Raw genomic sequence first — 13,822 nt, forward strand, 5'->3', positions numbered from 1 at the left:
CTAATTAAAGAACCAAAGACAGGCCAGAAGGAAACCTAATTTCTGTTAGAGGCAATAGAAACAAATGATGGAGTTCTATTAAATTACATAAGATTTTAGGATTTGGTTCCACATATTAGCTATCTTTGTGCAAGTGTCATTAAGGAAAAGTATCCAAGAGCTACCTGTCCAAACAATATTTAGTTTCTTCATTAGCTTTGAGATACAAACTCCACATTATTTTTAAACCACAAAAATCAATTGCAAAAAGGAACAATTGAATTTGTGACCTTAAGAAATTTGTATGAGAATGGCTTTTTAACCAAAACATGGTGGAAAACATAATATATAATTGAAATGTTTTATCTCAGTTTTTGCCCCTTTTTTATGACAGGTATCCTTCTGATGAAATTATCATAATCAAAGAACAACTAAGTTCTAAAACAAAACAAAAATCCAGAAGAGCTAACGAACGAATCAAAATGGTAAGCATTGCTCAATTTTCTTCATATATCATTAAATAGCAAACTATAATTTATAGTTAGGGTAAAACACTTAAACTAAAGAGAGTCCTACAATACAAATGACATCATTCAGGTTCTTGGAACATTCTAGAATACTTGTTTTAAAAAATCTAGAATACTAAAATACTAATGTAACATATTTAATTTATTTAGCCAATTTTGGGCCTTTGCCTGGCCTTCTTGAGGCACAGTGCAACTTAGCTTTTCTGTCCTTTTGCTAGCCGATTGAATTGTATATTACTTGTAATGGCTTGGCTCTTGATGGACATGGTTCTTTTGGGGCCCTAGTGGTCACCACTCCTGTACAGTTTGGAGACACAAAGCTCCAGCTTTTGTTGGTTTAATGGAACATCATTAACCTTGGACCAAAAAAAAATGACAAATGAACTTCATTTTTAAAAATAAATAACATTTACTGAACTTAATTGTTTGATTTTAAAAGTTTGTCACAATTAGAGAACCTGAGAACCTAATGAAATTAATATAAAAAAAGGTTTAATGCATCAGAAAGCCCATGAAATTGTAAAGGGAATCAATTCCAGCCAGAGCCTGAAAAATTTTCGCATCAAATCCTAGTCATCAATTACACGTGGCTTTTATAATTTTTTTTAATTAGAAAATTAAAAGAAAATAATTTTTAATTCCAACTCAATTATTTAATCAGAAAAAAGTATTTAAAAACTTAATAAAAACTTAATCTAATAATCCTTAACTAAACAATCTAATAATCTAACTAATAAACTAATCTAATAATCTAACCTAATCTAATTATAACAAATCCCTAATTAAACCCTAATCATCCCCATCACAAAAGAAAGACCTGACCACCACAAACTTCACCCATCTCTCTCGGCCCTCATCAAAATCACCTGGAACGGCCTTTAACATACACAAGTAAAAACTTGTGTAAGATTGCACAAGCCCCTTTTGACCTCTTATTTCAGGTTTTCCGGTTTTTTATTTTAAAAACAAATCAAAATACTTATTTTATTAATCACAACATTTATTTTAATCTTTTTCATTATCACCTTCATCCTCTAACAAAACCCTAGCTGCCACCTCCTTCATCTCTCCCATGACCTCGCTGCCACACCTCTTGGCTTCGCCACCACCACCACCTCCCTGGCCTCGTCGTCACACATCCATGGTCGTGCCGCCACCACCACCTCCTTCTCACTCCTGACCTCGTTTCCTTCGTTCTCAACCGCACCACCACCTCTTCTTCTTTCCTCCACAAAACCGCGTCGCCGCCACGCTCCTCCTCTGTTACTGTGACCAGCTCCGCCGTCACGCTCCTAGCCGGTTCCAGCGCCGTTCTCCCTCACGAGGTCCGATCTGTCGTTGTTTGGTTCTGGAGCTTCTCAGATCTGGTTTCCATGCGGCGGTCTGCGGTTTGGGTCCCGCGGTGGTTCTGGTGGATTGAGGGGAGCATGGAGGTTTCCTCGATCTGGAGGTTTACGAGATCTGGAAATGAAAAATCCAGATTTGTTTTTGCAGCGATTGAAGAACACCATGATTAGGATGAAGACAATGGTGGGACGACGATTATAGTTGTGTGGTTCCTTTCTTATATGATTGTCGTTGTGGGGTATTGTTGTTTGTGAGGGATCTGAGGAGGAAGATGGTTTTTTTGTGACATTGGTGTGTGTATGTCAAATGCAGGGTTTGAACTTTCTTGATTTGTTACAGGTGGTCAGTTTTTTTTCCATTGTATAATGAAGTCATGCCAATTCTGTTGCATCTGCTTTGATAAATCATCATCCAGAAAGGAGCCGCAAGAGGGAATGAAGAAGTTGGATCATGAACATGAATTTGAGGATGAAGATGAAATTAGATGTGATTAACCTAAATCCTTAATTAACTAATTCATTAATAAATATATTTTTTATTTTTGAATTATTTTTAAAAAACAAAATTTGGAAACCTGCTACAATGGGTTAAAAGGTGCTTGTGCAACTCTACACAAGTTTTTACTTGTGTATATTAAAGATTTCCCTGTTCCAGTTTCTTCTTCTTCTTCCTCATCGCCTCCTTCCACGGTTCCTTGTTCCTGTTCCAGCTTCTTCAACTGGGTCATGCCCTGACCCGCAACCCTCCTTGACCTCTTCCAGAACAAAGCTTCTGAACTCATCCTCCGCCGCCGCCGCCAATATCGACACCACTGCAGATTGATGCAGATCGGAGTAGGTCTGAAGAGGAGATTGAGGCAAAGATTGAAGCTTGATCCACATCTGATTCGCACCTTTCTTCCTCTTCTCTCGATCTGGGTTGGGTAGGCTCGATCTAGATGTGGTTGGGGGTTGCGGTGGGTGTGGTTGGGTTGGGGGTTGTGGTGGGTGTGGCTGGGTTGGGTTGTGGTGTGTGGCTCTTGTGAGTGGAGAGGTTGTGTGTCATCCGGGTTTGCTCGATCTTCTCATCTTCATCGTTTATGGATTTTTTTGCTCTTGTTTTTGCTGCTTTGAGTTGGGTTTTTTGAGATTGGTTGTTGTTCTTGGTGATGGAGGAGGAAGGAGAGCTTGAGTCTTGTCTGGGTATTTTTGGTTTCTTGCTGCAATTTTATTTTTGGTTGTTGTTCTTGGTGATGGAGAAGGAAGGAGAGCTTGGCTTCTTGTCTGGGTTCTTGTTTAAGTTTTTTAATTTTTTTTTCTGATTAAATTATTGAGTAGGAATTAAAAATTATTTTTTTATAATTTTTTAATTAAAAAATTTATAAAAGCCACGTGTAATTGATGACTAGGACAAAATTGAGGTCTGGCAGCATTTGGCCTTAATTGAATTAATTTTTTTTTCTTAGGGACCCAATTTGATGCGAAAAATTTTCAGGCCCTGGAACTGATTCCCTTTACAATTTTAGGGACCTTATGATGTATTAAGCCATAAAAAAGTATATAAGTTTTATCTATTGACTTCTACCATCTTCATGGGAAACATTAACTCTTGTTTAACCCTGAAACATTGATAGGGTTAGTTCCATTTTTTTCCCAATTCACTAGACTTCAATCTAAAACATTACACCCTCCGATTACTATTATAAGTAAAAAATAAGTTTTTAAATTCATTCAATAAATGATGTATATAGTCTATAATAATGACTAAATATATCATTTATTCAATGAATCTAGAATGTTGTTTTTTTCTTATAATAGTGACCCGATGGTGTAATTTCGAAAAATCAAACATGTAACAAACCACCAATCGGTTTTGCCCCACTTGTTTTAACACGTGAATTGCACCTACAAATTAACATATTTGGCACCGGCACCTATGATGGAGAATATGTATATAAATATATATGGCCGTCATAATAGTCATATGTCGATGGTAAAATTCATGCATATATGAGCCGCCATTGGCAGATAAAGAGTCAAATTGTTAGGTTAGGAGTGGTCCTGCTGCATTACGTGCCCATGACTTGGTTAAGCAACATTCTTCTTCTGATAGGAGACCTTGAAGGCTTTACACAACGTGCGTTGGTGTGTACATTGAATCAAGGCAAGCACTTGATCCAAGAGAAAATATCCTATATATAAACAATTACGTGCAAAACCAGATCCAACACTGAAGATAAGATTATTCCTTTTCTGTTAACAAAGGCATGGACAAACTTATGCTTTATTTCTAAGGCTTATCGTTTGCTAACAATGTCGACTCCCGCAGTTGACTTAATCATACATATGATGATCAGGGCCGGCCCAAGGGTAAAGCCACCCAAACAAGGGCTTTAGGCCTCCAAAATTAAAGTTGTCAATAGTCCTCATTTATGTAATATAGCCTCACTTTAAACTTTGCTTTAGGCCACACTTAGTGTTGGGCCGGCTCTGATGATGATGAGTTTGTGCAAATACCTTTAACTTAAATACCCCCTAAGTGCTACCATTCTTTTATTCATTTTGGCATTCAAAAAAAAAACTTAAATACCATATAAAATTAGATAGAAGACGAAAAAAAATTATAATGAAATCTAGAGTGGCCATTTTAGTATAAAGAATTGAGAAACGAAATGTAATAAGACGTGGGCTATTCTGATGTTAAGGGCATTATTTAGGAATCAACATATGGAAATGACATGACAAAATCGGTTGGGACATCCCAAATATTCCACTTGTTCATCAATATTCTTGGATTAAAAGCTATGTTATTTAGAGATAAAGATGTATAGACACTTCCATTACGCATATATACGCCTAGAAATATTAGAGATATATGAAAAGAATAGAGAAAAATATATGATATGTATTTTGTGATAGGAAAAGAAGAGTTAAATAAGATAACGTGAGTAGAATTGAGATAGAAAAGAAACTTTGAAGTGAATGAATTAAAACTCTCTGCATAGGTTCACACATTCCTTGTCCTTTCTTAGCTAGGGTGGTTTTCCTTTGGTCCATATTAGGCGGGGTTTGCAAATTTTGGCTAAATATATAATGAGTTTTCATGATGGAATTTAATTTACAGATTGGTATATAACGTTTTTTCGTAACCATCAGCATTTAGCTGCACAAACTGTAGAATAAAAAAACTTTGTAGGTTGTGCGGTTAAAAACCTCTGCCACAAACTATAAGTGTCGCTGGTGCCTAAAATAAAATGGTGCACACAATTTATTTTTGTTTAATTTATGATGCCAATAAAAAGGGGATGGGCCCAAAAAGCCCATGGTGCAAATTGACAGGCCCAAAAAAATGATCTCTTCTCTAAAGGCCCAAAAACAATTTTCGATTGCAGCTTATGGGCTTCTGAATTGCATGGGCTTTTCAAGCATAGGCCCATTGGACCCAGAATAAAACGACAAGGAAGAAAGCGTCGTGTCGTGGTGGTCGATCACATTCACAGCAACAACAATGGCTGCTTCTTCGTCGTCTTCATCAGGTTCAGCGGTGACGGAGCGAAGAGGAATACCAGCTGCTCAGTTCGTCGAGGATGTCCAGACTTACCTCACACAGTTAGGCCTCGATGTTAATTCCACCCTCGCTTTTCTCCAAGAGAGGTTTGCTTTTCATCTTTTTCATAAATTCAATTTCTAGGTTCTGCTTTTGGTATTAGATCAGTGTGGTGAGTCTCTTTGTATGAAATTTCAAATTAGCAATGATGATGAGACTTAAGAGAATATAGTAAATTAGTAAGAGTAGAGAAATGCATGTGGCTTCAGAAGAATTTGGAAGTAGGTATTAGGGAATGGTTTAGAAATGAAGATTTTTCATTCAAAGGAAGGGGTAGATAGCAACTTCAGCTGCATGTATTGTAGGGTGAGGATATCAAGTTGGATGGTTTAGATTGTACCTGTGAAGCCTTTTGGTTTGGAGATTGGAAAGGTGAGGAAATTAGAAGTGACTGGATCAGTGATGTCAAATCGCGATCAGGGACCATCGCGGTGAGCCAAAAATCCGCTAGCGGGAATAGCGCGCTATAGTGGGCAAAGGGGTGATTTTGGATGCATAATAAGTTTTGTTCACTACTTCTGCACATCTGGTGTATGCTTCATTGTTGGATTAATGAATGAGGTAGCTTTGAATGTGACTATTAGTTTCTATTAATGCGATTCGTCAGTTAAATCTCTGGAAAGTGTCGTGCTTAAGTTTTTGATTCTTTTTATATTTTTTTTAATATGGGATTTATGCATTAGGAACACCTTACCCTTGCATTGTTATCATGTCATAACGTGTTAATTTTACAAAGAAACTAGATTTCACAGTTTACCGTTGTGTTGACCTTGAGAAACCAAAATTTCAGTCTTACTTTTAAGAATTAAGATGCACTTATGTGTGAATGATGAACCGGCATATTTTTCTTGCAGACTTCAGCAATACAGGTTGGTTGAAATGAAGCTTCTTGCGCAGCAAAGGGATCTTCAGGTTTCATTGCCTCATATATCTATATACTATACTCTACCATCTTTCATTAAGAAGCCACGCTGAGGCATACATATAAACTTATGTTACTATTGCTTTGTTATTATATTGATTGAGGGATATAAAGAAAAAAAATATCTTATTATATTTCAAGCTTGAGCCAATGGCATTGAGTAAGATGTTAACTACTGAAAGAGCTAGTATGCATCTTTAGGTTTCATTGCCTCGTATATCTATATACTATACCTTACCATCTACCTTGGAGAAGCCACACTGAGGCATACAGATACACTTATATTACTAGTGCTTTTTTGATATTTTGATTGAGGGATGCAAAGACAAAAGAATTTTGATATATATTAAGCTAGAACCAATGGCATTGAGTAAGATGTCAAATCCTAAAAGAGCTAGTATGCATTTGACATTTTTTATGCCAGTTAGCTCCTGGACAAGATCAAGCTCTTCGCTGTAACATGCCATATATTGTTATTTTGGTATGTGTGTCACTGTCATGGGATTCCATGATATAGTTTTTGAAAATGATAGAGCCCAAGGAGGCAAGTCCGAAGAGGATATAGGCCATTTGTTGGATCAATTAAGCCATGTACCAAAAGTATGGAGAGTTTATGCTATAAAGAAAGGACCTGTGGTAAATAAAAACAAATATGGGAGGAGGTTTTTATGCTAAGTGGAGCGTAATGGTGTCAGAAACGGACTTTACGAAGAGGTTGTTGAGGGAGAGGGGCAGTCTGCATTTTGAGGAATCTTTCGGCCAGAGGCTTCGGCTCACTGCTTTGGTAGCTGAGAGATTTGTCTTTTGTATTTCCATTCCTTTTTCGTGTTCATGATATCACAAGTTTCCTTTTTCTTATAAACCGAGCTCTTCCATTTTTATATTATTAATTCAGTATATTTTAGTCTGCATATGATTACTTAGTCACATCAGAAAACATATATAATGTATAACCATTCATTAGCAGACCAAACAGTTGAGTTTACAGTTGATTTGAGTTGCATTGTATTTATGATGGTAGATATAGACTCCGATCCAAAAGTTGTCATATTTTTGAACTACCACCATTCCTAACTGTCTTCATACTTGGATAAAAAATGCTGGTTTAGAATGTAATTAGTTTCAATCATAAAAATAATCTTTTTAATTGATTCAATGCAAACTTTTAAATTTAAAATGAAGTAAAACAAGTAAACTATGCTGTTTGTTCTCACTGTATCCTTTTTGTTTCAGTATCTAACCCACATACTCTAATGATCGTATTTGTTTATGGTGATTGCAGGCAAAGATACCAGACATTGAGAAGTGCTTAGATGTTGTTGGTACGTTGCAGGCTAAGAAGGGTACTGGCGAGGTACGTTACATAGACTTGTTAGTTACTCCCTCCATTCCTTTTTAAGTGTCGTTCTAGCATAAAGCTCTCCAACCAAGATAGTGGACTGTTTAGAGTTTTTTTCCTATTCTACCCTCTCACATTCAAGTCATTAAGTCATAAAACTATCCAACCAAGATAGTGGAATGTTAGTTTTTTTCACTCTCTCTCATATCATTAAGCCATTTACCTCCAATTCTAGAGGTAATGAGAATGAGAGTTATTGGGAAAGGAGAATTTTATGGAAAATGTAAAGTAGAGTTATTGAAAAAGTAAGGGTATAATAGACAAATTGTATGCTTAAAACATCAAATGACAGTTAAATAGGAACAAAAAAAATCTTCTAAAACGACACTTAAAAAGGAACGGAGGGAGTATTATCTTATGCCAATTCTTGATATGAATAGTCAGATTAGCTATTTTGTGACAACTGGAATATGAAAGTTTATGTATCTTATTCTGTTAATGCATATAAAGTGGTGCTTACTATGTATGCCTTAAGTTTAATACCTTTTGTGCATCCTAAAGACTTTCTGATTTCTCGTAGAAGAACTAATTTCTTGGCTCAGCTTTCCTAGTTCGCTTCTAAAATAGAGGTGTTCACATTCCGCCTTTGCTTGTTTTTTATCCTATATGAAGAAGTTGGTGGTTCAGATTGCTTTTGTAATTGTGGTATATGTTTATAGTTGATAGTTATGCCTTTTGAGGTTTTTTTGTGTATAGTTTTTATGTCAAGTTATATATCATATGTTTATATTGAGAAGTCTCACATTGACTAGAGATATGGCCAAATAAGTGTTTATAAAGGGTAGAGAAACCCTCACCTCTAAGCTAACTTAACACAAATTTTCAGATGATATCATAGCTTATCCTAGATTCGTTTATTGAAGACTATCCATATACGGGTCACCCGCAGATGTTCACTCATGCAAATTCCACGCTCTAGATGTCCATCCCTGGGTGTGAGGGGGTGTGTTGAGAAGTCCTACGTTGACTTGAGATATGACCAAATAAGTGTTCATATAGGGGAGCAACCCGTATCTCTAAGCTAGTTTTTGGTGTAGAGTTAGGCCTAACCCAAGTTCTAAGAGTTTCTTCTGTCAGTTACCATTTCTATTGGCAAGCCCTAATAGTTGATTCATTCTTTCAAGCTACGTACATTCTGCTTTTGTGCTCATCCCCTCATCTTACAATGTAGGTACTAGGTACCATGATTAATCAGTTAGGTAGCCCCACCTAATTGTTTGAAATTAGTTAGCCTAAGATAGATAGAGAGGGTAGGATGGGAACAATGTCTGAATAATAGGAGGGAAAGAAAAGGGGAGTATTAGTCATTGGGTGGAAGTTAGGCCTTTGGGAAAAGGAGGTGCAGACCCTTGAAGTTCTGCACAATTCTTTCTGTCATTGGTGTATTTGTTTGTATTTCTTGCAATAAAATACCAAGTTCCTATGCTCTTTCCCAATATATAGATGCAGTTCTAGACACAGGTGCAAGAGTATTCATGTTTTTGCTCAATGTACTGTGTCAGTTTCATATTATATGCTCACACTTGTTAGGTTCTTGCAGAATTTAGGATAAGCTTTTCCAGTTTGTTGTTCTGATGGGATTCAGTATCGCCATTACCGTCATTTATGTAAAATATGGCATGTTTGAAGCACCAAGGATGTGCAGAAATTATTCAGTTGTGTATTTTTATTTTGTATGGTAGGTAGATTTCATTTGACGGAATGAAGGAAAATATACAAAAGAAACTGTCTGTGGACAGATGTTGGACTGATACCTATGCATAACAGCATAGTTTTATTCATTATTTGCTAGGTTTTCATTTTTATTTATGAGGTTGGCCCTGAATACTTGTATAAACTACTCTCTGGAGCTGTCTAGGTGCTCAAGAGTAAAAGGCCACTATAGTAGTGTTTAATGTGAAATCTAATACAACAACATGAAGCCTTCTCCTACCCAGTGAAGGTGAACCATCGATGGATCATGTCTAATGATAAGATTTAAATCAAGATCCTTCTCAATGGTTTCTAAAATTTTCGTTTCCCTTTACCTCTAACAATTAGACTGTCCTCCGTGTGGTCTACCCTCCTTATTTCCCTCTTCAATTTTAATATAAGTAACCTGATCATGTAAATAGTTGATTTTTTTTATTGTTTGGGTAGTTTTGTTATGTATGGACATTGTTGCTGGCTGTGAGTGTCTGAAGTCTGCATACATGAGCGTTATCTCTGATGCTGTCTAACACAACTTTTGCAATTTTATGTTGCCTATTAAATATAAATGGTATTTAGTCTGTTACAGTATATAGTTAGACTGTTATTAGCATATTTATTCTATGTTGACTGTTAAATGTAAGTGGTATTTAGTCCGTTACAGGCTTACAGCATATAGTTAGAATGTTATTAGCATACTTGTTAATTCTAACTTCTTTGCTCTTGTTTGAAGTTTTTCACCTTATGAACTTGTGTTTTTTTATTTTTTTATTTTTTTCTGAACTTAAGATTTGGATATTTGGTCATTTTATGTATGATTTTAACGTGTTTTATAACCTTGTGACTGTATGATTGGACTATTTAATTTTGTTATTGTGTTTTTCATCATTGTTTTTGGATTTTTTTTTGTTGCATTACTTTTACGTAAACCATATGATGACACCTATTTAATAATGTCTCAAATGTTTCTGCTGCTGTGAAAATCATCAGTTATGTTATAAGTTCGAAAATTTATGCTTGACTTCAAATGCAGGAACTTATTACTGATTTTGAAGTGTCAGAAGGGATATATTCACGAGCTCGCATAGATGAAACCGATTCCGTGTGTTTATGGCTGGGAGCCAATGTTATGTTGGAATATTCATTAGAAGAGGTACTTGTAAGCTACTTTTAGGTGTTATTACTGTTTTACCTTTCTTTTAAATTTGAACCCTGCATAAGTAGAATATAAATTTCTCTTGCAGGCTACTAGTCTTCTACATAAGAACCTGGATAATGCTAAAGCCAGTTTAGAAGTCCTTGTTGCCGATCTACTGTTCTTGAGGGACCAGGTGACAATTACCCAGGTCAGATTGCTTACGATCTAGTGATCGATATCTTTTTGCGTTTTCTACACCTTTCCATGAAAAGTAAATCAATGTTAAAAGGGCATTGAACTTGAGCAGCATGGCAAAAGTGCCTTTCCTTGAGCCCTATACTACTTTTATATCTGAAAATTTGAATTTTCTTAGAATCATTAGCTGAAAAGATCAAATGAATATTTTGATGCATTCGTGTAGTTACATGTTTTACAATTAATAAACTATTTTTACTGTCATATGCTACATTTTCAACAAAATCTCCTTGTGAGTCCATAAATATACTCCAGAAAAACAGGTTGGTGTTGTAGGTTGTCCTCTTGGCAAGATCTAGTTCTAAATATATTTGGGTTCCTCCATTTTAGAAATTCTATTGGTCAAAGGATTGGTGAGTTGTTGAATTATCAAGTGATACACAAAACATGAATTCTATGTTATATATTAGGAACCGAATAGAGAATGACTTTGAATAGATACCTAGAAGGTATTAACAGGAGAGTTAATGACAGGGAGGGGTAGAACGAGAAATGGTAGAAAGTAATCAAAACAGGAGAAAACATAGAGGTGAAAATTTAGAGGGGGGCATATAAAAGTTGTGATTTCACTAGTTACTTTTTTTGCAAAGAAAATGAGAAACTTTAAATTGCAAAATTAATCAATATTAATCATTTAATTTGGAAATTGATATTGCATCTTCATACACACATACGAACAATGAAATGCAAACTGTGGCACATCTCTATTCATTCCTTTGTATCCTTAGTAAGCAAGCATTCAAGGATGTCCTGTGAGCATTTCCAACCCACGAGTTTTCATTCCTACTGTTTCATGTCTACCTTGCACACCCTTATCCTTGTAAATGTCTCTAGGATACTTGAACACTTCTTTTTGCATGAATATCGTTGAGTGTGTTTATCAGTTATTAACCAATCTTTTCATAAGGTTCAAAAGTCAAAACAATAATTATCCTTTTTTTAACTAAAAAAATAATAGTTATCTTTGGTTATTGAATGTTTATCAATATCATATCAGGTCACGATTGCCCGCGTGTATAACTGGGATGTTCATAACCGAAGACTTCAACAAGTTGCTTCTACGACTGCTCAAGACTAGTATAATAGATAATTTGTTCACGCCTGGATCTGAAGTTGGGCACTTGTACCTTTTCAATTTAAAGTATGATTCTAATCTCTCGCCAGTTTCTAATTTAGATGAGTTGTGGGTTGCTTCCTGCCTCTAGTTCCGGTTTCTCAACAGTAGATCCTACGAGAGGAGCTATTTTTTTATATATACATTTTGGTTGATTTGTTAGTCTCTGGATTATTTGTAAAATGCCCATATATTAGGTTGAGATGGGAAAAGTTTTGTTTGGTGTGGTCATATGGATATATTCTACTATGGGATTTGGTGTTCCTTGTTTAATTTATATAGCTGATGCTAATGTTACTCATCTCCGAGTGGCTGTTCTGTGTTTAAATGCAAATTATGGAATAGGGGGATAATCAGAAGGGCCCTAAAGAAGGTTTGGATCGGTATAGTCAGAATTGATTTTCATAAAATTAATTATGGTAAAATTGAATAGTAGATGGATTTAATTTGTGCCTGGATACATTTGTAAATTGTGACATGCATATGTAAAATTTCACAACTGATTATGATCATGTAGAATCTAGGTTTTGTAGTTTCATTCTATTTTTGATTTTAGGACCAGAAGAACTTTTGAAACAAAACATTCAAGTCAACACCTGAATTGGTTTGAACATTTGAGAATCAATTCGGACGTTTACTAACAGGCATTCTCAACGAATGAATGCAATCTGTCAGCCTAAACTTAAAACATAAAGGACAAGAAATCTTAGTGCATGTACGGTTTTAGCTTTTGTGAACAGATGAGCCAAAATTACAGTGAATAGATGCAACATTCTTTAGCTTTTGTAACTGTCTACCGAGTTTTAGCTTTGCCGTGGTTTTCCACGTGTATGTATAATCAATTGTCTCCAACAATGTTAGCTTAAGCTTATCTTTCCTCAAAATGGTGGTAGATCTGCAGTGTTTCTGATGAAATATAATATTGCCATTGATAGTCAAAGATGATGTTTGCATGATCAAGTCAACTGGTCAATCATACAGTCTATGAAAAGTAATGCAATAATAGAAAACTGGGTAATCCAGTAGGATCTAATAAAAAACTCTTCTTGTTTGAATGGGATGATCTACTACGAGTTAGGTTGATTGGCACTATTGTTTGTTCATGTGCCAAAACAGGCTTTTGACATGAAGTTGATATTTGTACTGTTGGCATAATAATCAATTTTTTGGGCATAGATGGGTGTTGAATTCAAAACCATACCTGACCTTTCCAACGTATGAAGCAGAAAAGCTAATATTGTTTAATGAGGTCAGGTTTTTACTATTGTTTTATTTTCCCACTCAATCAGAAATGAGCTTTCTTTCTTCGTTTCAGCTACAAACCATGGTTTTCACTTCCACCATACAATATTATTTCTAAATACATTGTTCAGTTGTGTTGCAAGCTGGTAATATAAACTATAGGTGCCAGTCCAAGTTTCTTATGAATTTTCTAACCACAAGTCAATGGCTATCTTAGTGCCTCTTTTTTATGTTTTAGTTTCAACATCCAAGGATATTTTGTGGACTAAAAACATGCCTCATGAACCAAGAACGTTTCTGTGGCTTCTTTTAATTGATAGGTTATTGTATCTAGAAATATATCGGCGTGGTCAAATCTACATCTTTGTCAAAGAACCCTTCAACTTCAAGGTATAGCTATGGTTGACCTTATTAGACGGGACCCTTGTCCATTTAATGCCCAAAACCACCTTAATCAGCATGTTGTTGACCCTTTAATTAACAAATGTCATCGTCAAGCACGTCATGACACACTCACCCTTCTGACCTTCTCAACATGAATTTTTATTGTATGTACTATGTATGTTTAGTGCATGTTCATGATATCCCATGATGCATCATATCCTTAACATAATAATAGTTATAA

The 13,822-nt window shown here is 35.6% G+C and overlaps 1 protein-coding gene across 1 annotated transcript; it reads left to right on the forward strand.

Annotated features, from left to right (window-relative positions):
* Positions 1-5,303: 5,303 nt before the first annotated feature.
* Positions 5,304-12,256, forward strand: LOC130724300 (prefoldin subunit 3). Its single transcript, XM_057575497.1, has 6 exons — positions 5,304-5,485; positions 6,293-6,350; positions 7,643-7,714; positions 10,482-10,601; positions 10,693-10,794; positions 11,839-12,256. Exons 1-6 carry the CDS (start codon positions 5,340-5,342, stop codon positions 11,917-11,919), a joined length of 579 nt encoding a protein of 192 aa, XP_057431480.1. The 5' UTR covers positions 5,304-5,339; the 3' UTR covers positions 11,920-12,256.
* Positions 12,257-13,822: the final 1,566 nt, after the last annotated feature.

This window comes from Lotus japonicus, chromosome 6 (assembly GCF_012489685.1).
Source record: "Lotus japonicus ecotype B-129 chromosome 6, LjGifu_v1.2".
In the NCBI taxonomy this organism is placed as follows: domain Eukaryota; kingdom Viridiplantae; phylum Streptophyta; class Magnoliopsida; order Fabales; family Fabaceae; genus Lotus; species Lotus japonicus.

Bases quoted from the DNA above. Each gene is read 5' to 3' on its own strand.
- LOC130724300 (XM_057575497.1), top strand. From the start codon at position 5,340: ATGGCTGCTTCTTCGTCGTCTTCATCAGGTTCAGCGGTGACGGAGCGA. The intron at 7,715-10,481 runs GTACGTTACATA...CTTCAAATGCAG, and splicing joins CTAAGAAGGGTACTGGCGAG to GAACTTATTACTGATTTTGA. The intron at 10,795-11,838 runs GTCAGATTGCTT...ATATCATATCAG, and splicing joins ACCAGGTGACAATTACCCAG to GTCACGATTGCCCGCGTGTA.